Source organism: Budorcas taxicolor, chromosome 6, assembly GCF_023091745.1.
Source record: "Budorcas taxicolor isolate Tak-1 chromosome 6, Takin1.1, whole genome shotgun sequence".
Taxonomy (NCBI): domain Eukaryota; kingdom Metazoa; phylum Chordata; class Mammalia; order Artiodactyla; family Bovidae; genus Budorcas; species Budorcas taxicolor.
Genome location: NC_068915.1, coordinates 16861801 through 16886198, shown reverse-complemented (window position 1 = coordinate 16886198; position 24398 = coordinate 16861801). Strand labels below are relative to the sequence as shown.

Sequence of the window (24398 nt, the reverse complement as noted above, 5' to 3'; positions counted from 1 at the left end):
AGGGGCTGTGCTCTCTAGTATCAAAGAAGAGAAAATAAAAATTGAGGGAGGATCTTACACTACACTAAACTATAAAAGCATTTGGGAGAAATTATGAAACAATCCATATAACATTTTTTTTAAAGGGGAGGGTGATGGGGCAAGAATTGTCAGCTGTAAAAGAGAAAGGCTGGCACGTATGTAATTGAACACTCATGGTGTTGTTTGTTATGGGGTCTTCCTCTGACACATGAGCAGACATCAGAGAAAATAAAACTGGGCTGAGCTCTGCTTGAACACAATATGTTTTCCAATTACAGAAATCTCCACTGTATGATAGTCACCGAGTAAACCAGAGTTGTTACTTAGGGTAGAAAGAATAGTCTGAGATTTGCACCGAAATGGAAAGTTTTCTTTACTTACTGGAAGACCAAGGGGTCCTCTGTCACCCTTTTGACCTGGTTCACCCTTCAATCCTTTAACACCATTTAACCCTGGTTCACCCTAAATGCAAAAGCAAATGCCAATTTTGGTTGCTATCATGGGTGTTTCAACTGTGAGAGAAGAGAGCCAGTCTCTGACACGGTTGCAGGTTCCAGTTTTAGGTAACAGCAGAGTCAGGCTAGATTTGTCTTGCACCAGTTCGAAACTAATTTTAAAAATGCAAAAAATGGACAAGCTGGAATTAAATAATTTTCTAGGAAGCAAAACTGCTTAGAAAATGTGCTCCTTATGACCAATAAAGTATACGGCTGAGCTCCAATATTTTCAGTTTTAGTTCAAGGAAATTAGCGTTATGCCACATTGTTCTGACCAAGCAAATCAAAACAGTCAGATTAGAGGATGTGCAAGGATGTTCAGCAGGAAAGAGCCACTCTGCTGGAATAGAAAACTGGAATATGCAGGACAGTGTTACAAACAAATATTTTAAGCCTTTAAGCATTTTGTCCAGGGGAATATGATAAAAGTAGCGGCCGATGTTTGAAGTAATGCTATTTGGTGACTCCTCATTCATGGATATTGCCAAGTCAGGTCCCTATGTGGATTAATCGATAGGACAGACAACAAATAGCCAACCCTGGAAGAGAATGTGAAGATCACAGAACTTTTATGGGTTTTACTAACCTTGCATCTGCCCAATGTTAGAATAAAGGAGGTTTGAAGTTAATGTAATGTGACATTATAGAAGTCATGAAAAGTGATAAATTCTCAACTCTGTTTTTAAAAATCTAAAAATGCAATACACTATTTTCCATCAGCAGCAGCATGCGACCTGTTCACTTTTCACCTTTTAAGTATAGATACTAATTTCATCATAAGATCTTGAAAGACTTGAGGAAGAAAGATAGTTTCGTTTTCAAATGCCTTATACAATCTTGAGTGGTGGGGGTGGGGGAGGGGAGAGATGATGCCTGCATGGCAAGATTATTAACCTGGGCATTATTTCTCCCCTATCTGCCTGAAAATAAAAGTCACTGCAGTGCTTGGTAAAGAGTCGAGGGCCCCCACCTAGGCCACAGTAGCACAGGAACGATATTGTTCGTGTCCCCCAGGTGATTCTCCTCACCAGGAATTTCCAGGGAACAGTGAGCCAGACTCCTCCATGGAACTGTGCTCTATATCTGAACTTTCAAAGGGGTCACAAAATAATATACACATTGGCATGACCTAGTGGATGTAGGCAGTTCTGAGGTAGGAAGTCGGCAATACTGCCACTATGGGAAACCCAAACATGCTATGGTCAGTGAAGTATGATCCTGCGACTGGCACAGAGCTAGACTCAATGTGAAACTAAAGCCAAGGTTCAGCAATCAATGTCAGTTAACTGATTTAAACTGGAGATTCATGGCTTTGGATGTGTGTGGACTTTGATTTAGCAAGTGATCTTGAGATGATGAATAGACAGGGCAGCCTTGGTAAGCTATGAATTTCTTTGGTGAGGAATCATGCATTGATAGCAGTGAGCATTAATTGAGAAGGTAGCTTATTGTTCAGTTATTCAGTCATGTTTGACTCTATGTGACCCCATGGACTGCAGCATGCCAGGCTTCCCTCTCCTTCACTATCCTCCAGAGTTTGCTCAGATTTATGTCTGTTGAGTCGGTGATGCCATCCAACCATCTCATCCTCTGTCAACTCCTTCTCTTCTTGCCTTCAATCTTTCCCAGCATCAGGGTCTTTTCCAGCGAGTCAACTCTTTGCACCAGGTGGCCAAACTATTGGAGCTTCAGCTTCAGCATCAGTCCTTGCAATGAATATTCAGGGATGATTTCCTTTTAGATTGACTGGTTTGATCTCCTTGCAGTTCAAGGGACACTCAAGAGTCTTCTCCAGCACCACAATTTGAAAGCATCAGTTCTTTGGTGTTCAGCCTTCTTTATGGTCCAACACTCACATCCATACATGACTACGGGAAAAACCATAGCTTTGACTATTTGGACCTTTGTCAGCAAAGTGATGTCTCTCCTTTTTAATACACTGTCTAGGTTTGTCATAGCTTTCCTTCCAAGGAGCAAACGTCTTTGAATGTCATGGCTGTAGTCACTGTCTGCGGTGATTTTGGAGCCCAAGAAAATAAAATCTGTCACTGCTTCCACTTTCTCCACTTCTTTTTGCCATGAAGTGATGAGACTGGATGCCATGATTTTAGTTTTCTGAATGTTGAGTTTCAAGTCAGCTTTTTCACTCTCCTCTGAACCTCATCATAGGCTCTTTAGTTTCTCTTCACTTTCTGCCATTAGAATTGTACCATCTGCATACCTGAGGTTCTTGATATTTCTCCTGGCAATCTTGATTCCAGCTTGTGATTCATCTAGCCTGGCATTTTGCATAATATACTCTGCAAATAAGTTAAGTATTATATAGCTTTGTCATACTCCTTCCCCAATTTGGGGGCAAAAATGTCAAATTTCAACTCTGAACCTAAATTCTAGTCCCAGATCTTTCATTTACTTAGCAGTGTAATTTAGGGAAAACAATCTAAATCTCCTGAGCCTATAGTTTAATATTTATAAAATCAAGAGGCTAGCACAGGTAATCTATGTGGGGCTTTCAACTTTTTAATTCTCTGAAATCTATGATTTAAGTAACAATTGAAGTTAAGTGTAAGAAAAGTAAATCACTACATTGTAGATATCAAAAGGATCTTGGGCATCTATTAATTTAATGGTGATGGGGTAACTGAATCACTCATAGAATTAAAAACGATCTTGGTGGCTTTGGCCTGAGTCATTACAATTGATCTGGTCCTTAGCAGTACCTTAAAATCCAAAGAGAGGCCAAGAGAAGGAAATAGTATTTAGTCCAGTGTGGGACGAGAGATCCAAGGAGGTTACATAAGTACAAAGACCACAAAGCTGATAGATAAGCTCTCTCTTTGACCCCTACAACAGTGCCCTTATCTTAAACTATAATCCATGCCACTGAGACACTGTCACTCATTGGCCTTACCCGAAGGTAAAGTATTCTAAGAAGAATAAAGAGGCATGAACTTTTCCTTTTCTTGGCTGAGTCATCTGCTTTACCTCAAAAAGGAAACTCAGGTTTCTGGAGTCAGAGCAATCCCTGTACCACCCCTAAAGCTGGGTGGGCCAGAGGAAGTCCTCAGAAGAGACAGTGGGCTGCCTATGGGCTTTTCGACTCTCAGTGCCAACATTGCATTTATGTGTCCCCCCCAACCCATCTCCACTAAATGCATCAACTCACTACTGAGCAGCTGTCAAGAGTCATGACTCTTCTCTCAAGCAGCCTCGCATGCATGCATACTAAATCGCTTCAGTCATGTCCAACTCTTTGTGGCCCTATGGACTACAGCCTGCCAGGCTCCTCTGTCCGCAGGATTCTCCAGGCAAGAATACTGGAGTGGGTTGCCATTCTCTTCTCCAGGGGATCTTCTCGACCCAGGGATTGAACCCAGGTCTCCTGCATCACAGGCAGATTCTTTACTGTTGGAGCCACGAGCAAAGCCCCCAAGCAGCCTTGAGGACTAGCTAAATTTTTCTGTTCAGAACAAAGCATCAAAACAGAAGAGTGCTACAACAGCTGACATTTAGTGGGTGTTTATCAACAGCTGCACAGACCTTCTGCTAAGTGTTCTATAATCATACCTCATCCAGCCATCACAACACTCTGAGGCAAGTTAACTCCTCGAGTAAAGGAAGGATTAGAGAGGGGAAATAATCTGCCCAAGGTGACACACGGCCTGTCGGTGACAAAGCTGAGATTAGAAGATGGGTCCTTATCACAGATGCTCGCTGGAGGAAGTCTGTCTCATATTAATCCTCCAAGGTGTCTTCTTGGTCTACACGGAGGCAAAGAACACATCTTCATTCATCTTCACAATCTGAACTGCATGAATTCTGACAAGGAAGGGCTATCCTCCGTTGTTCTCTTGTTAGTTTAAATGTAGAATACATGTATGTGACGTAATCTTCTTCTCAGTATAGCACATGTGATATGCCCTACCTCATTCTACACTAATGACTTCCAGGGAAATGCAAAATTAAGAGGCTGGATAATCAAAGCATTTAGATGCAGTACTGCTATATGACAAACAAGAAGTATCAACCAATAACATCTGAATATATAACTAGAGACACCATACTAAGAAAGAGCATCTGGACTAGTCTCAGAACCTCATCAGATTCACTTTTTTTTGTTTTTCCTTTTGGAATGTTGATTTTGCTTATAATATTGTGATTAGTAACTTAGGAAACTGACACAGTGACAAGGAAACAGGCAAAATGAGGACTAACTAATCACTTAAATTTGTGGTAAGTCATTCCTTGTGAAATTTAAACATCTGGATACTTAAAGGCTTAAAGATTATCAACATTACTTGACAAATAAATAGGACAGGACAGGCATGCGTCTGTCATGCTTCTCCATGACTAACAATGAAATAGAAATCAAACAAACAAAGGGATTTGTTGGATTACCTTTGGTCCAGGAAGTCCATGGGGTCCCTGAAAATGGAAAACACAGCTTTTAACTGAGAATTGAATCACTGTTTCTCAGCAGAAGTGACTATTATATGAAGTAACAAAAGAGATGTAAAGCAAGAATCTCGTTTGACCTACAGCTAGAGGCAGGCCAGTGGGTACTAACACTCAGGGAAAGTCCCTTCCAGCTCGCGGGCGGCTCTGTAACAGCAAACTCATTAATAGCAATTCTTTCTGCTGAGCATCTCCGACAGGGAGAGGGGAATCTGCCAGGGTTACAGCGGAGGGGAAAAAACACACTGAGAAAGAGTGTTTGGGAACCCATACTACTTCTCTTTCTCAAATTCCTATTAAAAAAAAAATCTAGGTGAACTATGTGAGATACATTATGAATTTATATGAAATAGAGGTCAGCCTTAAAAGACAGAAATTTGCTAAAAATGCATTTGGAACCCTTAAGTACCAGTAGAGGAGATCTTTTCAATTATTAACTCCTCAAACCCCAAGGTTTTGAAAAATCTAGAGGAGGAAGAAAGCGAGGAGACTGAGAGTCAAGTCTGGAACCCTGTTGGATCATTTCTTTAATGTAAGGCTAAGAAAAGGATTCTAGGAGAGGAATGCTAAACATTGTTATCTAGAATGCATTTATTTTTACAAAGAGGAATTATTCAAGGCTCAAATGTAATAACTCTTTACCAGTGGAAGGAGGTCATAACACATCCATGAGTCGGGGCTTTTCCCATGTATTTTGTGGAAAATCTAAATATAGAGACTAATTAGCCAAGCTAAATGAACTAAATAAAGGTAACTGTGGATTGCTTTAAATTTCAAGTCATTTAAATAAACTATTTGGAGACAGGAGTATTTAAATACTTGTCAGCAAAATCATACAAGAGGAAGAAGTTTTTGTTTTTAATCAAGCAATAGATAGATTTGTTATACATGTCTACTTTGGAATAACATTTTCCCTTTGAATAAGTTGAGGATAAACATTTTCAGGAAGTGGTCATCTTATCAAGTATTATTTCATTTCAGAAGTGGTTTTAAATTCCTTTAAACAAATTAATTTTGTAATATGAACGGATATAGCATTTTAAATTTAATTTTCTAACAAAGTGGTGGGAGTACAGAAAAGCCAAAGGTATGCCATTTTCTTGATTCTTAAGGAACTGTTTACTTTTATAAAAATATGGTTAATTATAACTGTTTTGTGGTATGAAATGGAAACCCAGTAGATGATTGGGATCTGGTGCTATGCTCTGTGGTTTAGACTATTCCAATGATGCTCTTTCTTGGAGCACAACCAGAGGAAAGAGCGACTAACACATTGTTTGATCTCTGGGATTGAAGACATATGGTTTATCAAGACACCTTCGAGATGAATGTGACCTAAGAAGCTGCCTGACTTGTTCCCAACCTGTCCCAGTCAAAAGCATTTGGAGCATTCTGTCTTCTAGTTCCAGCCTTAATACAACAGTCAATAGGTAGATATTTGGAGAATTATGCTGCTTTAATGGCTACCTTCTTCACTGAACATGAATTCTATGAGGACATAGTCATTTCCCCACTGGTCACTGAAAGATATCTGCAGTGAACATTGTATTTGCCAAAGCACGTAAAAAGGGAAAAGAAAAAGCTCCAACAATATATTAACATATCACGTGTAGAAGTGAGCTTCTGTTATCATACTGTTTTATAAATGTTCTTATTGAATATTTCATTAAAGGGTCACAACCCTGAAAGTTGGTTAGAAACATGGAATTCCCTGGTGGTCCAGTGGTCGGGACTCTGAGCTCTCACTACCAAGGACCCAGGTTCAGTCCTTGGTCAGGGAACGAAAATCTTGAAAGTCACGCAGGGCTCAGACCCCTCTCTCCCACTGAAGTTTGTTAAAAACATTCATTAATAGCTATAATTATTAAACTTGTTATGGTATTAATGGCCTAGAACAGTGATTGGTTAAACTGATTTTTCAGTGTTCATACTATGTGAAAGTGAAGTGTTAGTTGGTCTGTCATGTCCAACTCTTTGCGACCCTATAGACTATAGCTGCTAGGATCTTCTGTCCATGTAATTCTCTAGGCAAGAATACTGGAGTGGGTTGCCATTCCCTTCTCCCGGGGATCTTCCTGATCCAGGGATCGAATGGGGGTCTCCCACATTGCAGATTCTTTATGGTGTCAGTCACCACAGAGGGTACAGTAAAACTTGCCAAACCTGTTTCTTCAAATTTCCTATCACAAAACTACCCTATTGCTTTCCGACAGGTATGTGTGGGAGAGTGAAAGAAAACACTGTAAAATCAGAACAGCACCTCCTATTTCCCTCCTGGGAAGTAGCAGATACAAGCTGGCTGTTTGAGGAATGAACTCATGCTTTCTCTGGAGGTATGCTCTTAAACAAATGATTCCATTTTGGAGAGAAGAGAAACTTACCATGGGGCCTGGTGGGCCGTGGGGACCTGGTGGGCCTGGTGGGCCTATGACCTGCATGTCAGGAAAATAAACATGGATTTGGTCACTTCATTTAGATAAGGCAGTTAGGCTTGAGTCTCAAGCTAGGGTTCTGCTAAGGCCATTAATGGTTGCAGAGGAAGGATAGTGGAAGAAGTAATGTGCTTGATTCTGTACATTTGGAAATTCCTTTGTGAGAAAAAAAGAAAAACAAACTTAAAAAAAGATACAGTTGTTCTACAAAAGCCAGAATAAATCAAAAGCACATTAAAAGAAAAGGAAGCAACTGATTACCAAGAAATGCTATAATGCTACAACCACGATCAAACTCTCAAATATTTCACTAAGCTCTGGAGAAAAAACCAAGAAAAAACGTAGGTTCTACATGCACAGAGCTCGACCCACAAGCATCGTGGGAAAACCATTGATTTTCTCCTCAGGATTAGATAGTTCTCTGAAAAATTGCTTCCGACTCAGACCTCTGAGACAAGGCTGACAGATATTTCTTGTATAGCTTGACAGACCAAGAGGATCATGGTCTTTCTACTGTTGATAAGCCATCTGGCACGGGTTGAAGTTGGTGAATAACTGGCTCATTTCAGGGTTTTTCGGGAACCATGAACGTTGAGCCGCCATGGACTTACGGAAGGGCCCTGTGGGCCTGGCAATCCCGAGTCTCCTTTTTCTCCTTTCATTCCATTGGCACCCTACAAATAACCATTAAGAGTGGAGCCGGTCAAGTTACTTGCAAAGTATAAGGAACAGCTGAATTTTCTCCCCAAATCCATCATCCTCTTGAAATTTTTATAATATCATGCATGTGATATATGACAAGGATTTATCTTCTTGCATTTTAGTTTCAAGCTAAACAGCAAGCTTCCTCAAATCCCTAGGATTGTGGATGATTTGTGAAATAAACTATAAGGTAAATAAAAACTAAGTTATGCTTGATGGGTTAAATTATACATTGCTAAATATGTCCTATTATAACTGTTATATTTTAATGGTGGTGCTGAATTTAAATAGCAGTCTTTTAGTTTTCACTGACATTTATGCATTTCCTTGTTTTAAAAAATGATCTAGGGCAGTGAGGTTTTCTACATTTTTTCCCTATATTTTTCTACATTTACCTCTCCAAATTCTCAGCAAAAATTATGGGGAAAACCATAAAAACATTGCCTCATAATACTGCACACACAAAGACAACACTTTCTATTGTAATTTGTTTTTAATTATTCTGTATTTTTTGGTTTTAAAATTATGATTTATTTAAAAATGATTGGTTAGACCTTATGTTAATGACCGACTCTATTTATTTTACTATCTTCTAGTGAAATAATTCAAGAAAACATAAAGGTTTATTTTGTAATTCATTTGGTTAGATGCTTTAAAACTTCTTCCAGTGCCTTAGTTGTACTTATTAACCAAAAATACCTCAAATATTTAAAAATAAAAACATTATATAAATCATTGGATGAGACTGCAGCTAATAATACAACTATTTTCTGATTATTTAATTTATCTCAATATGAACACATCTTTAAAAGTATAAACATACCGGTAGTCCAGGAAGTCCAATTCCTCCTTTTTCACCTGGCATACCTGGGTCCCCCATGTCTCCCTTTGAGCCTTTGAGTCCCTACAAATGACATGATTTGCACTTAAGAATCATACTGACCATTGATGGTTACATAGTAGGGAAAATGGAATTCCAGATCAATTTTGTCAACAAATGGATCCTATGCTGAGATGATTCTGATTTTCATTTTTAGGTAGAGTTATCTCTTACAGCAACCTTCTACATTAATCACTATAATTTCCCCTTGTAATGGAAGAGATTAAATTCTACTATTTAGGCCATTTAAGTATGAAAAGCATAAGCATAAGCATAATTGTTGACGTCATTTCTTCTGATTCCACATTTTTACCTGGTAGCTACTTCTATGTTATCAGTCCTGAAAACAACTTAATGGACTTAACGCATAACAGAACAGTACACATTTTGAACCAGGACCTAGTGTTATAGTAACAAAGGTACAAATAAGTTTCTCCCATCTCCATTCATTATACATCCCTTATCCTTCCTTAATTGTAGGCAGAAGTTTTGGTCACCAGCTTTCAAGGGTTCAATCTACAGACTGGGAGATCACTCATTACAGTCATGTTCAATTAACGCTTAGAAATACTTCCACTTTGTATTCTTATTTTGTTCTCATGACATCTCTCTCAGGTGATCCAGTATGTGATTTTTATTCTTGTTTTACAGTGAGGAAATAGATATATGTGGATTCTGAAGGCAAACATAGGAATTTTGCAATACTAATACTGAAATTAATGTACATCATTAAGCATTTTCATCCAAGGAGGCTTACTGCACTATGACCAGATGGCCCACTCTTCAGCAGAGATGATCATAGCTATTTCAGTTATGATTATAGAGCTTCCTGGTTGCAATAACCTGTCCAACTTTTCTGTACTAAAAACTACTTAAGGATAGGAACGTTCTTGTTACTTAAAATCTATTTCATAGCACCTACTTCAGAGTCATCTATTAGGAGGACAGGTGGGTATCTAAATAGAGAGACGGATCTTAAAGCTAATCAGATCCCGGTTGGTTTTAGGAATCTACTAATAACAGCAGGATAGCCAACCCAATGGACCTAGCATAGAAGATTTTGTAAAGCCTATATAGAAATATTCAGCTATTGTATGTGTAGGGATGTCTATGTAGTATATCATAATATATATCAAACTATTTATAATGATTAACTGGGGAAATACCACTGGGTTTTTAAATGCTAATATGATCTCTGATCGATACATTGGATCATCTAAAGCCTTTTATTAGCTACCACATGTTAACTTAGTGTGACATTATATGATTTCAATATACAACTCTGATATTAAAATAGCCCTTCTCTTAATACAATCTTCTGAGGAGTTTATTTCACAAGCTGTATAAATAATGTCCTTGATTTCTTATGATTTTCTTGATTTTAGTCATTTCTTGGGTAAATTATAGGCTTCCTTGGTAGCTCAGAAGGTAAAGCATCTGCCTACAATGCGGGAGACCTGGGTTTGATCCCTGGGTCGGGAAGATCCTCTGGAGAAGGAAATGGCAACCCACTCCAGTACTCTCGCCTGGAAAATCCCATGGACGGAGGAGCGTGGTAGGCTACAGTCCATGGGGTCACAAAGAGTCGGACACGACTGAGCTATTTGGGTAAATTGTGGAAGCCCAGAAAACAGATATCTTATCTTGAAACTAATTCTTGTGATTAGACTCTCTGAATATTGAATATTGTCCACATTTGCCTGGTCAGATTCATTTCTTTCAGGGGTGAGCAAACCATGCCATAGGGCCAAATTCAGCTCCGGAGTTGTTTTTGTACAGGCTGAATGTTTAAAATAAATTTTAAAAATTTGATTGAGAATGTATATGGTCTGTAAAGACTAAAACATTTACTCCCTGGTCCTTCATAGAAAATATTTGCCAATCTCTGCGTTAGGGGGAAACCCACAGAGATACTGTCATATTCTACAAAACTACAAGTGTCCTGCTTGTTTCTGTCTTTTCTAATGATCTAGAAAATGAGGTGTAATCTTTATTTGGGAAAATAAAACAATATCAAAATAACATGTGTAAGCAATATCTAATTTTGTAGAAACTATGGTCACAGATTTAAATCTTAAATTAATTGGCATTCACTAATAAGGATTAGATAAGTCTTACTAAATTGGTAATGATCTTATAAGTCTAATAAAAATTCATGGATATGTCATTGGTAGATTGATCAGAGTTATATAGACAAATCTAAGGTATCATATAACTTGTATGTTTCTACAAAGAAAAACAATGTCCAGTTAAAACTAATTGCTTTTTAAAGTAAATGTAGTCTCTAGAACAGAAGGTAAAAAAAGAGAATATATATCAACAATGTCTTCAAATCTATAATAAAAGGTGATTAATAATGATGCTTTAAATGACAGTGTATAGCTTTGAAAATTACCTGCTCTCCATCAACTCCTGGGACTCCTGGAGATCCTGGCTCTCCCTGTTAAGATAAAAATTAATGGCTAGCTTCTTATTTATTATTGGTAGCATACTACACTAAAAATGATGCAAAAAATGATGCTAGCTGGTAACAGTACAATTTAACTTTTCAGCAAATGCATCCTAACTTGAATACGTTATATCATACCACATCATTACACAAAGTGAAATAACATTTTTTGAATATTATATATAATAATATTTATCCATAGCTAACTAAGATCCAGCATTTTTTAAAATTTTATCCCCTCATATGAGATTCAGGCTAAAAAAATTGCTACTATTTGATGGCAGAGCATATCTTATAGCGACAACCTATATACCTCAATTAATTTTTTTCTCCTTAAAAAATCTGTATGATGTCTCTTATTTTCAAATTTGAGAAAAGAGCAAAAACATAGCAGTTAACTTCAGAAAAAATAACATGCAAAGCCACATACATTTATAATATTTTACCTGGCATTATTTGAACAGTGAATACAAATTCATAATGATTGTGAATGTGCTATTTCCAGATAAGCCTCACTGAAGGATATAATAAATCAGATAATATCTTAATCCACAGAAAATTATTTTGGGATCAATTCAATTTCCTATCCTGTACTAAGAATGAACTAAAGTTACTATTCATATTATGATTTATTAGAATCCTTGACAAACCTCAAATATATGGATTTATTTTTCTTAACTGAAGATGTTTCATTAAAAACAAATCGAAACAACATAGTGGAGATTTATTCAAACAACAACTGTCCAGTCACCCTTCAGTCAGAAATGTACTGAACAAGCAAATTCTTTGAAAGATAAGATATTATATCAATGGGTCATTTAGGTAGATCCCATTATAAATATCTCTGATTTCCACATCATGGAAATTTTGTAAAACCAGTTCCTTGGAGTGAGTGAATGGTTTGCCTTACAGACAGATTTCCAAGGGAGCTGACTTGAGGCTGTTTTTCTAGAAAGTCTTGTTTGGTGATGTTATAAACCACAATATTGAAATGGTTGGAGCTTCTTTCCCTGTTAAAAACTTTAAGAGCTGTTTGGTTGTAGTGTGAAATTTGATCCTTCCAAATGTTAAAGGAAGGCATGACAAACAAATGAAAAAAAGAAAAAAACTTTTTTTTCCTTTAAATTCTAGATTTCCTGCTCTTTGTGGTAGTGGCAATGTTTATTTTGCCACAAACAAGTCTGCTGAGGTTGGATGCAACTGGTTAAGCCCTAGTTTCATGCAATCTGAATATCTGTCAGCACTCTGGGTTGGATAATGGTTGCTACGTTTTTCCTTCCAAACTGTGACTCACAAATGTTTAAAACAAAAATACAATTCATGAATTATTTATCCTTCACCCACCAAATGTAGTTTGTATAGAGTTATTTGATGTATAGGGCTTCCTAGGTGGCGCTAGTGGCAAAGAACCCACCTGCCAATGCAGGAAACAGATGACATGGGGGTTCAACCCCTGGGTTGGGAAGATCCCCTGGAGGAGAGCATGGCAACCCACTCCAGTATTCTTTTTTTTGTTTTTTTATTTCTTGTTTTTCTTTTTGTTATTTTATTTTGTTCTTTTTTTTTTTTTTTTTTTTTTTGTATTTCTTTCTTCAACTCCAGTACTCTTGCCTGGAGAATCCCATGAATAGAGGAGCCTGGCGGGCCACAGTCCACAGAGTCACAGAGTCAGACACGACTAAAGCAACTTAGCTTGCACATTTGATATACAAGAAGTCAAACAGTCCTTGTTTGATAAAGAAAGGAGAAATACTAATTGACTTGGTTCACATTCAGTCTGAGGCTCTGAGTCCTGAGCCGGAATGAGTTTTATATTTGACTCACACTGCATTTGCTGACTCCAGTTCATAGGCACATCTCCCTCCAATTATCCCAACTTTCTCAAGGGGAGCTCATGGAAAGCATCAAAGACTGTATCAGTTAACCCAGGATCCCAATTATAAGATCATTGTCAGGTGTATGAGGTGGGCCAGCGTGCCAGCAAGGTGGGAAGGGTAGCAGGTAAGAGGAAAAGGAGGATGACTAACCCCGTCCCCACCCTACTTGTCTAGACATTCATTTGGCCAATTTCTGTTGCCTTTCACTTTCAATTCAAAGTCATTCTTGACCCCAAGGCAGAGAGCACACTTCCTATATGTTTCTTACCCAATGCACTTACTCTATTTACTAATAACTGTGACTTTACTTTCCTTTCTCCATCCTTGAACTGAAAGCTCCTTGTTGAAACCCTTTACTATATCCTATCTTTACTAGGTAATAGTACTTATCATGGAATAGAGGTCCACCAATTAATTATTGATTGATATGATTACTAAATGAATAGCAGTTGAATTATAAAGCACAGGGGATGTAGGTTTTAACAACATAGATTTCTTGGCTAGGTAGTCCTTCTTGCCTCTTTTGGGTCAAGTCCTTTAGGGCTTCTGCAGGCCTCTGAGCTACAAAGAAGAGTCAAGTCTCAAGTTTTTTGAAGTTTGTACAGAATAAGGTACACATTTAGCACTGAGGACAATTTTGCTTCTGGAGACTTAGTCAAGTGAGGGGATAAAGCAAGGAACTCAGACCTTGGTTGACTCTACACAGAGAAAAAAGGAATCTGCAGATTCTCATTTTCTAGTCTAGCTCACCAAGATATTAAAGAACAGGGGTCCAATGACTTTTGCATGCCATATCAAATACTGCAGTGGAATTGCAGATCATGAATTTACTTTATCAAAGAAGAGACAGACTATTTTAATTTAATGACAGAAACCACTCTGTACGTCATGATCATCACCATCTCTTTAAGGAACCTCTAGATGCACATACTATTTAAGTTCTATTTCTTTAAAAAATGTTTCTTGTCTCTAAAATAACTGAAACAACCTATATTACAAAAAGTATAAACTGTCTATACTATCAATATTTTAAATAAATTATGTAATTAAATCTGAAAATTTATTTGTGGAAATTTAGTGAATTAAATGTTCAAATCTAGGGAAAAAAAAAAAAAGAATAGGGATCCAGGCCAACTTGTTTACCAGGAATATAGGCTGTATATTATTGGAGCATTTTTTTGTGTTATATCTCTTAGGGACCAGAATGTGGTGGAGAAATAAAAAGTAAAAAATCCCCAAACTTACATTAATGTTATACATGAACTCTGTTTGAAATTAGAGTCTATGTTTTAAATATATCTCACATAGCCTAGGATCTTTGTAATATTTTACTCTGTATTCCTTTTTCTAATAGAAAAATAATTGTTTCTATGTGCTAGCTTTCTGTTTTTAAGTATCTTGAAAGAGAGAAGTACAAAAACTGATGTGTGCATTTGCATGTGTGTGTGATAGATTTTGCAAATAAACTGCCTTAAGAGGCATAAATAAAAGATGGATTTTGACACCACTTGAATCACCTACAAAGAACCCAATGACAAAAGTCATATTTCAACATATGTAGTTCAGTCCTGAAAAGACAGAATTGCTTGCCATGTGTTAACTGATTGAGCATGGTTGAAAAAGTTTTATTTAGTTTGGAGAGGAAAAGTTAATGCTACCAACAATTTTTGATATAATCAAGTAATTTTGTTCCTTCTGTTTATAGTTGGTATGTTTTATTAGATGAAGTTTAAATGGCAGAACAATTGAATATATATACAGTATGTGTTGTAAACACGACTGTGAATTGTTTCTAAAATTATCATTTGTGAATGTGTCATGCTGAAGCTTTTCTTGTTCTTTTTATTACAAAAGAATTGAAGATAAGGATCTTTTTTAATGTCAGAGTAAATCTTCCTCTAACCCTTCTCTATTTAAACAGTTGCCTTTTTTCCATATACCGCATTAGGTGTTTCTTTTTTTTTTTTTTTTAGGTGTTTCTTTACACTTACCATTTCTGTAAAACTTATTTCTCCTTTGCTTAATACTCTGTTTTTCTGAGTGTTCTCCCTCTAATGCCATTTCTATTACTTTCACTTCTTTCCTAATTTTTATTTTTTTCTGATTCCTCTTCCTTCAGTCCAGAACTCAATTTCTATTTTCAGCTCTCTTAAGCAATATTGCTGATCTCAGCTCTTCCAGTATTTCATAAGACTAATTTTTAAAGACACATATATTTAATATGGATTCTCTGCACCATATGTAATAAATGGAAACAAATAAAACAAAGAATAACCTTTGGCCCTTGTAGTCCTTGAGGTCCAGGTGGTCCAGGGGGACCCTAAATCCAGAAAAGACAAAGTTTTAAAAGATAGCAACTATCTGTATTAAAATGTTTGCTTTAAATAATAAGCACACTATACACTTCCCTAATTTCTATCATAATCAGATATCCTCCAGTATTGATTTGCAAAGAGGAAACATTTCACTGGTTACATAATTATAAAAACTATCTACCTATATGCCAAAAAAAACCCAAAAACCCCACCATATTTGGGTTAAAATAATGCTCTCAAGTTGATTTGTAAGACAAGGTAAAATCATTGCTGCCCTGTTCCACATTCATCTTTCAGGGCTGAATTAACTTCCTAATATTTCCTCTGTTTCTAAAAACACTTCTCCCACCCGCCACAAACACTTTAATTTCCCAAACACTAAAGAACAAAGCTGTATTATTGAGATAAGGCCAAAGACTTTTAAGAAAAATAGCAATAAATTTTTTCTTGACTTTTTTTTTAACTAAGCAGACAAAGTGATTCAACTGGGGCAAATGTTGTAAAAGGTTATTGACATAAGAAAATATATTAACTATCAGATAAAAACAATGGCTACATTAGTACCATTATGACCAGCATGCATCAACACTGAACACAACGTCACAAAGCACAGAAATCATGCAATAGGAGTTACCGTGACTGTTAAGGTGGTAATCCTCTGTTGAGAAAATGTATTAATAAAGACAGTTACCTAATTGTGTGCCAAAGTACAGTAATACATTTCTGAAATAATCAACTTCTGGATTATGTTTTGGTAAGAATGGACAAGAAACTGAGAACATATCATCCTATTTTTGAACGAATACCATAGATTGTAAAGATTCTCTTTACAAATTATTTTTAGAATTTTATTTAAAACCCTATGGATAAAGGAGAAAGAAAATGTCAAAATTTGAATTCACTTGACTTAAATTATGAAGTAAACTAGTATGCACCTGTGGTTTGTCCGCATAACTGTGAGCTAAGAAACTCTGCTACTCCTAAGAGCTCTATTTCTAGAGCACCTTGATTAGAGAAAATGAAATACCTAACTGTATAAGTTATGATTTTGTCTTTTAGTTTGTATCTTGTTTGTTGTATTATAATTAGCTTAAGTGTGTGTTTGTGTGTTTGTGACATGACTAAGATAGGAACTGACATGGGATTCATCTTGCTTAATCTTAAAGTAAAGGGCTTGAATACTGTATCAAAATATATCCTCTCAAAGTATGAATCTCTAAGACAGCCAATCTCTAATCCATGAAATGTTTTTGTATTAAGATTTTCTAGTCCAAGTGTTACACAAAAGCCTCTGTAAGGCACTTTTTTCTTTTCTTTTCTGCACTACTTTTCTTTTTTGCTGATTTAAAAAAGCTTTTTTTCTTAAAAATGATTTATTTTTGACTGAGCTTGGTCTTCATTGCGGTGCACAGGCTTTCTCTCGTTGCAGCAATCAGGGGCTACTCGCAAGTTGTGGCTTCTCGTTGCGGTGCTGTCTCTTGTTGTGGAGCACGGACAGTGCTCGGGCTTACTGTCCCCTGAAGGTTTGTGCCACTTTATGGGATTTTAGAGGGGAGAACATTTTCTATTAGGAGTTCTGGTCCTAGAAAAAAACACTGTCCAGCTACATGTGAACTTGTGAATATCAGTTTAACTCCATCCCTTTGTCTTCCACTACTCCATCAGTTCAGTTCAGTTCAGTTCAGTGGCTCAGTCGTGTCTGACTCTTTACGACCCCATGGACTGCAGCACGCCAGGCCTCCCTGTCCATCACCAAGCACTATTCCATTCCGTTATCTAACTCAAGATGCTGTTTTTATTGTGTTGTAAAAAGTAATTTTAACACTATCCATCTATCTCAGGTCAGACACTTGAGTTTTTAGTGATATAGTGTCATCATTTCTTAGAAACAATGTACTTATGCACATGTAGAGATGGTGCAAGTTTGTATTCTACGGTAAAATCAGTCATAGTCATTACAGCTTCAGAGAGAACAGGGTAGGAAAAAACAACCCAGTGCTTCTAAGGTAAAAGGCAAAATGGCCACAAACTGGGGGCAAGCTTATTAAAAAACTAAGTTCCAGATTTTTTATACCATCATATATATATGTAACATAAGATACTACTCATTTTATACTTAAAGGATTCACCTAGACCAAGAGTTGAATTTATGGTTATGAGAAAGCTACTTCTCAGCTCCTGTATATAGATGCATCATTTTTAAAAGGCTATTAGAAAATTACTGAGCAGAAATAATTTCCTTGCCATAGCCTTCCAACTAAAAATTCTTTTTTTTAACTAGAAAGCAAATCCAGAAAAACTGAGAAAAGGGAGTAGTTTAAAATGTGAACTCTCAGAAGTTTTCCAATCTGTGCCATACATGCTTCATTTTCTACCTAAATGCAAAAGTTTTTTAGTTTGTCTTTTTTTTTAATTTAAGGATAACAGCATATTTTATAATGAATTGCATAAATAAAAGAATATTATTATTGGAAACTGAATTATTGAACAGATGGGGCTTAAATGACTTTGTTAAATAACTGTATTTGTGAGACCTAAAAATTATACAGGGTAGTTTCCACCCAGTTAACAGAAGAACAAATGACAGAAAACTAAGTTAACTTCTCAAAAACATAATGTTTACTGCCATCCCGAAGAATCAGTGTGTAGACACTCAGGGACTTCAAAAATATGTTGGCTCACTTTGGATTTCTTGTATGTGGTTCCTCTAAGTTAACACGACATAAACTTAGCAGGGTTCTCTGCTGAACTTCAGTAATGATTTGAAAACCAGAATTTTGGATAGTGATGGAGAAAGCCATGTCATTCTCTACTGAGCTGCAATGTGAAATGGAAGGCATGAGATAGAAAAGCTGTAAATTGGTTGAAGGCTAGCAAGATGCCAGGTGATTTATTCTCCGAGATGCTAATGTGGATCTCTTTAGGATTAAAGGTTATTTTCTTTCATGTCTTATAATGAAGCAAGCTTAAAATCACCTCTGATTAACCCTAGAGAACAGGTTTAGTTTATATGGTGTTGAGAAATTTTAAAAGCTTGAGTTAGAGCTTTTAAGAGCTTTTAAGTGAAAAGGTTTTGCTGCTAATTGTGGAAACATAATCACCTTTAAAAAATAAATGATTTATGACAAATGGCCATGTAAATACAGGCATACCTTGGAGATATTGCGGGTTAGGGTTTCACACCACTGAAATTAAATGAATATTGCAATAAAGCAAGTCATACAAATTTTTGACTTCCCAGTGTAAGTAAAGTTATGTTTAAACTATAATGTGGCCTATTAAGTGTGCAATAGCATTATGTCTAAAGAACAATGTACATACCCTGATTGAAAAATACTTTATAGCTCAGGATATATTGTACAATAGCCAATATTTTATAATAACCATAACCTTTAAAAATGACAAATCAGTGTATTGTTCACCTGTAACATATATAACATTGTACATTAATTATAATTAAATAAAAAATACTTTAACACTAAAAAATGCTAACTATCATCTGAACTTTCAGAGAGTCATAATCTTTTTGCAACCCTAACATCAAAGATCATGGATCACAGGGAATTCCCTGGTGGTCCAGTGGGCTGGGGTTTGATCCTTGGTCAGGGAACTAAGATCCTGCAAGCCATGTGGCAGGGCCAGGAAAAAAAAATCACAGATCACCATAACAAATATAATCAAAATCAACAAATTTGCAATATTGTAAGAATTACCAAAATGTGGCAGAAAAACATGTAGTGAGTAAATGCTGTTGGCAAAATTGAGCCAATAGACTTGCTGGGCACAGGACTGCCATAAATTTCGATTTGTAAAAAAAAAAGAAGAAGAAAAAAGCAGTATCTTCACAGTGCAATAAAGTGAAGCACAATAAAAGGAGGTATGCCTGTAACAATTTTCAATAGAGGAAACAGTAAAATTTTATATTTCTAGGGTGATAGTTTATGACTATAATATGCTCTTATTTATCTAATTACTCTAGTTTTTTTTTTTTTTTTTGCTGGCCTTTCTTTTAGAGGAGGCAATAGTGACATAGAATTTGCAAAACTGTGACTATCCATCACTGGACAGAGAACTAGAAGAACAAGTGTCTATTACCCCCTCTCAATCTAATGGCTATTTAGTTTATTTATTAAGTCCTCAATCTGCTAGAGTACTATATTGGGAAAACGAAATATTTTTGAAGTGAAAAAATAATGATAAGCTTACAAGCACAATGCTTACTTGCCTAAACAACTCCATAAGAATAATAAATCTTAAGGTTGAGACCAACCTAGACAGCATATTAAAAAGCAGAGACATTATTTTGCCAACAAAGGTCCATATAGTCAAAGCTACGGTTTTTCTAGTAGTTATGTATGGATGAGAAAGTTGGACCATAAAGAAGGCTGAGTGATGAAGAATTGATACTTTTGAACTGTGGTGTTGGAGAAGACTCTTGAGAGTCCTTTGCACTGCAAGGAGATCCAACCAGTTAAAACTAAATGAAATCAGTCCTGAAAATTCATTAGAAGGACTGATGCTGAAGCTGAAGCTCCAATACTTTGCCACTTGATGTGAAGAACTGACTCACTGGAAAAGACCCTGATGCTGGGAAAGATTGGAAGCAAGAGGAGAATGGGGCGACAGAGGATGAGAGGGTTGGAAGGCATCACCAACTTGAGGACGATAAGTTTGAGAAAGCTCCAAGAATTGGTGATGGACAGGAAAGCCTGGTGTGCTGCAGTCCATGGGGTCACAAACAGTCGGACATGACTGAGAGACTGAACTGACTGACTGAAGATTGAGATATAAACATGAACTAGTTGGTTGTGATGGATAGTGACTGGTTTACAGTCATATAGAACTGAAGGTGAAAAAAGAAAGTGAGTGCACATCTCTTCTTTCATATCAAGATGTAGGTGTTAGATTTTTTTTTTTTTAAGTACAGTGTATTCAGGCTCATCAACAAAGAATATTCGGCTCATTAAAAAAAAAAACTCTAAGCATAATATTAGATTTTATGGATCTTAGAAAACATCCATTTAGAAACATTCTCATTTTACAGATCAGATCAATGAAATATAGACATTTTGTGATTTCCCCAAAGGGACACACCTAGTTAATAACAGAGGGGAAATCAAAGCAGATTTTGGTTTTAGACTAAGGGTAGTTTGCTTCATGCCAAGCTTTGTTCATGTAAAGGCTTTAAAACTCTTCCACAATTTTTCCATAAAATGGCCATGGCCAAAAATATTGGAGCATATCTTGGAAGATAAGAGAATGTATACCTCTTAAAGGTAGTTAAAAGAATCACGGTACCACTGGAAGCAGTTCAAGGGAAATTGACAATATTCAGGAAGTTGAAAACGTGTCCCTACATTTTCTAAGTAAGAACTCTGACAACATGGTAGGTAACCAAAACTTCCTGTTCTTTTCTTTCTTTATACATGCAGACAGCAACTTCTGGGGAACAGGGGGCCCTTTAGAAGGCATGTTCTGGAATTTGACAGGAGCCCAGAGTCTACTGCTTGAGTCTAACCCACTTGTGCTGAGGAACACTCATGCAGGCTGCTGACTGAACACACCGCCCAAGGGATGTTTCTCCAAGCAGTGAGCATGCTTTTCTTTGTGCTTTACCAGAAGAAGAAAAAGAATGAAAAATAGGCTAAGCTGAAGATAGACTCTGTAAAAACTATGTAATAAATGCTTTATTAGTTAAAAATGACAGTTGTAAGAAAGGATCCATAGCAGCGTAGTAGATCTACCAGAATTCGGTCATGCTAGTGAAATCAGGCACGACTGAGCGACTTCACCTTCACTTTTCACTTTCCTGCATTAGAGAAGGAAATGGCAACCCACTCCAGTGTTCTTGCCTGGAGAATCCCAGGGACAGAGGAGCCTAGTGGGCTGCCGTCTATGGGGTCGCACAGAGTCGGACACGACTGGAGTGACTTAGCAGCAGCAGCAGCAGTGAAATCATATAGACGGGAAAAAATTCAAGCAAGTTCAAAATGGAAAAATATTTAAAACAACTAATTTGACTTTTGAGTAGAGAAATGGATTGTGCCTATGAACTAAGTGTAATCACTAATTCAACCAATAACTTTATTTAATATTTACATTCTCAGACCTGGGTTGGACACATTGTGGGAGTAAAAATAATCATACAATAAGTTTTCTGTCAACAAGTAATTTACAATTTGGTAAGAGGAAAGACTAAAGCAAATCAGGGGATTTGGAAGAATAATTAAATGTTAAACTACTGGGTCCTGACTGCTAATATTTAAAAGGATTCAGAGGAGGAACTCGTCTGGGTGGCAGCAGTGAACTATTGAAGAGGATTTAGAGATGAATGAAAGGAAAAAGATGAACCAGGGAAAAAAAGGAGTGATTTTTATAGATATGGTAACTATGTTGTGGAGAAATAAAAAATTCCATATAGAAAAGACATGGTTATAGGGTCTTAAACATCAGATGGAGATGCTTAGACTTGATACAGTAGGCAAGGGGGTCACTGAGGGTTCTGAACAGACTGGGATCATCAGAACAGTCATAATTTAGGAAAATCAGAAGAGTAATCCTCTTGACTACCCTCTATGTGTTTTTACTTGATGAAAGAAAAAGAACTGAACAGTAGCAGTATTAAGAAGCAACTATAGAGGACTCGTGTGCCAGGCACGTTTCCAAGTATTTAGCCATGTACTTCTCACAACAACACTATTTATGTTTTGAGGCAGATGCTATTATTGTCCTCATTTCACAGAGAACTCAATAACTTGCTCTAGCTCATACACTTAGTAAGCAAGAGATCTGAACCCAGGCAGCTCCAACTCCAGAGCCACAGGGCTCTTAATGGTTTTGCTAAGTTTACTTTTCAAGAAAGAAGACGAAGATTGGCAAAACCAATATACGTGAAACCAGATAAAGCTAAATATATCTGGAGGCAGAAGGAAAATAAAAGGAAGGATTGAAAAACACTAGGAAATAAAGAGGATACACTGGGCCAGGGAGAAGAAGCTGGGTTCAAGAGATGAGGGAGAAGGTGTGCTTTGAGAGGTAGAGCCCTCTGAGAGCTGAGGCAGGTGGAAGGTGATATCTGCACACACTCCAGGTCTCAGCAGTGTCTCTGTCTGTGTCAGGATGGGAGCAGTCACTTGCCTGCAAGGCTTCGTGGAGGTTGCCATTGTAGTCTATGATCTCGGTGGCTCCTGGATCTCCCTTTTGACCAGGTGGACCCTGTGAAAAAATAAACCAAGAGAACATCAGGCTAGGATGGAGAAGGGACTATGGCAGAAACAGAAATAGCAACACGCACTCTCTCTATGATCATCAATTCTCGATTGAGGCCCAAATACATGTTAAAATAAAAAAACCATGTTCAGAGTTTGTCCTTATTTCAAAGCAGGCAAACTGCTTCCAACTTCCTGCCTGTGGTATGTTAAGGATATTAAGTCAGATAAAAAAGAAAAAAGATTCACTATCAAAAACTGCTCCCTGAAAATTATTATATGTAGGCTAATCTGATTTGACTGACAAAATCTTGCTGGCTTTATTTATATTTATTAAAGCAATCCCTGACATCTTTCTTCTCATCCACACCACAAAGACTGCTTCCTCATTCTTTAAGAAGATAGAACATTATACTATAGGAAATGCTTGGTTTTCCAACAGGAATAGAACTCCATTAAAACTGAATCAAACAGGGGATAAATATATATGCATATATATATATTTGAATATATACATATATATGGAGGGGATGAATATTTTTAAGATGTCTACCCTATTCAGTAGCTCTGCCACTGAATTTCCATTAGGTATGTCCTAATTCTCTGTGTTTTAAAAAGGTTCTGAAAATTTGGCCTATTTGGACTATTTCTTTATAACTGAGTTAATTGCAAAGTGGAAAGTTCTACTGTTAGACGGCTGTGGGTTTGTGACTGCTCATTTAGCAGAGGGAAAGCAGACAGAGTTCTTCACTTCTTCTTGTGGAGCTTAATGTGTCCAAATTTACAGACTCTGTGCTCCCAGTGACTACACTAAAAAATAGGAAGAAAGGGAGCGGTAGCAGGAATAATCGCGGTGGTCTACCTTCCGTGCTATTATTGGGTATGATTGATCCAAGTGCCTCGAGAAAAGCCACATAGACACATTCTTCAAATCTAGGCTTGTTGGAGGCCAAAGCTGTAGACGAGACACACTCACCCTTGGTCCCAGGGTTCCAGAGTCCCCCTTGTCTCCACGATCGCCCTTTCCCCGGTGAAAAGAGGAAAAGAACCTAGTTAGTTAGTAGTGAGGCCAACAGTCCCCAAATATCTCAAATCCAAGGATTTGATATCCAAGTATTTAATCCAAGGATTTAAATCCAAGTATTTACTATCATTCAGTGGCACCTTTAATATGAACTTTTGAAATGTAAAATAGCAACTTGAAATACAATAACCCCTGACATGGCAAACGCTTCTTTAAGATGCCCCTTGAAGTGAGTTAAATATCCCCCTTCAGATGACAGAGTATTTCGAAACGACAATACATACAGTAACTTGTTTACTAGGGATCTTAAAAGGCAAAGCAAGTGGCTTCTATGACACCCAAAGTTAAGCTTTTATCTCTCAGATTGAGCCATGTTCTTGCCTTTATATGAAGAGATTTGGTGCAAGGGAGGAAAGAGCCAACCAATTAATGGGCTGTCTGTTCTCTAAGAAAAAAAAGTGTAGATAATCAGGACAAGGAAGGAAGAGAGATCAATGGGGAGCTCAGTGTTGGGAGACTTAGGAGGGAAAGGTCCCCA

The 24398-nt window shown here is 37.0% G+C and overlaps 1 protein-coding gene across 1 annotated transcript in view; it reads right to left on the bottom strand.

The window, feature by feature from the left end:
* The window catches only part of COL25A1 (collagen type XXV alpha 1 chain), a 504028-nt gene that overhangs the window by 25032 nt on the left and 454598 nt on the right, over positions 1-24398 (bottom strand). The window contains exons 20-28 of the mRNA XM_052642063.1: positions 23813-23857; positions 22766-22843; positions 16263-16286; positions 15589-15633; positions 11383-11427; positions 8931-9011; positions 8017-8079; positions 7355-7405; positions 4917-4943 (exon numbers count right to left, since the gene is read on the bottom strand). Of these exons, the coding sequence (XP_052498023.1) occupies positions 4917-4943; positions 7355-7405; positions 8017-8079; positions 8931-9011; positions 11383-11427; positions 15589-15633; positions 16263-16286; positions 22766-22843; positions 23813-23857 (459 nt within the window). The remainder of the gene's footprint in view (positions 1-4916; positions 4944-7354; positions 7406-8016; positions 8080-8930; positions 9012-11382; positions 11428-15588; positions 15634-16262; positions 16287-22765; positions 22844-23812; positions 23858-24398) is intronic.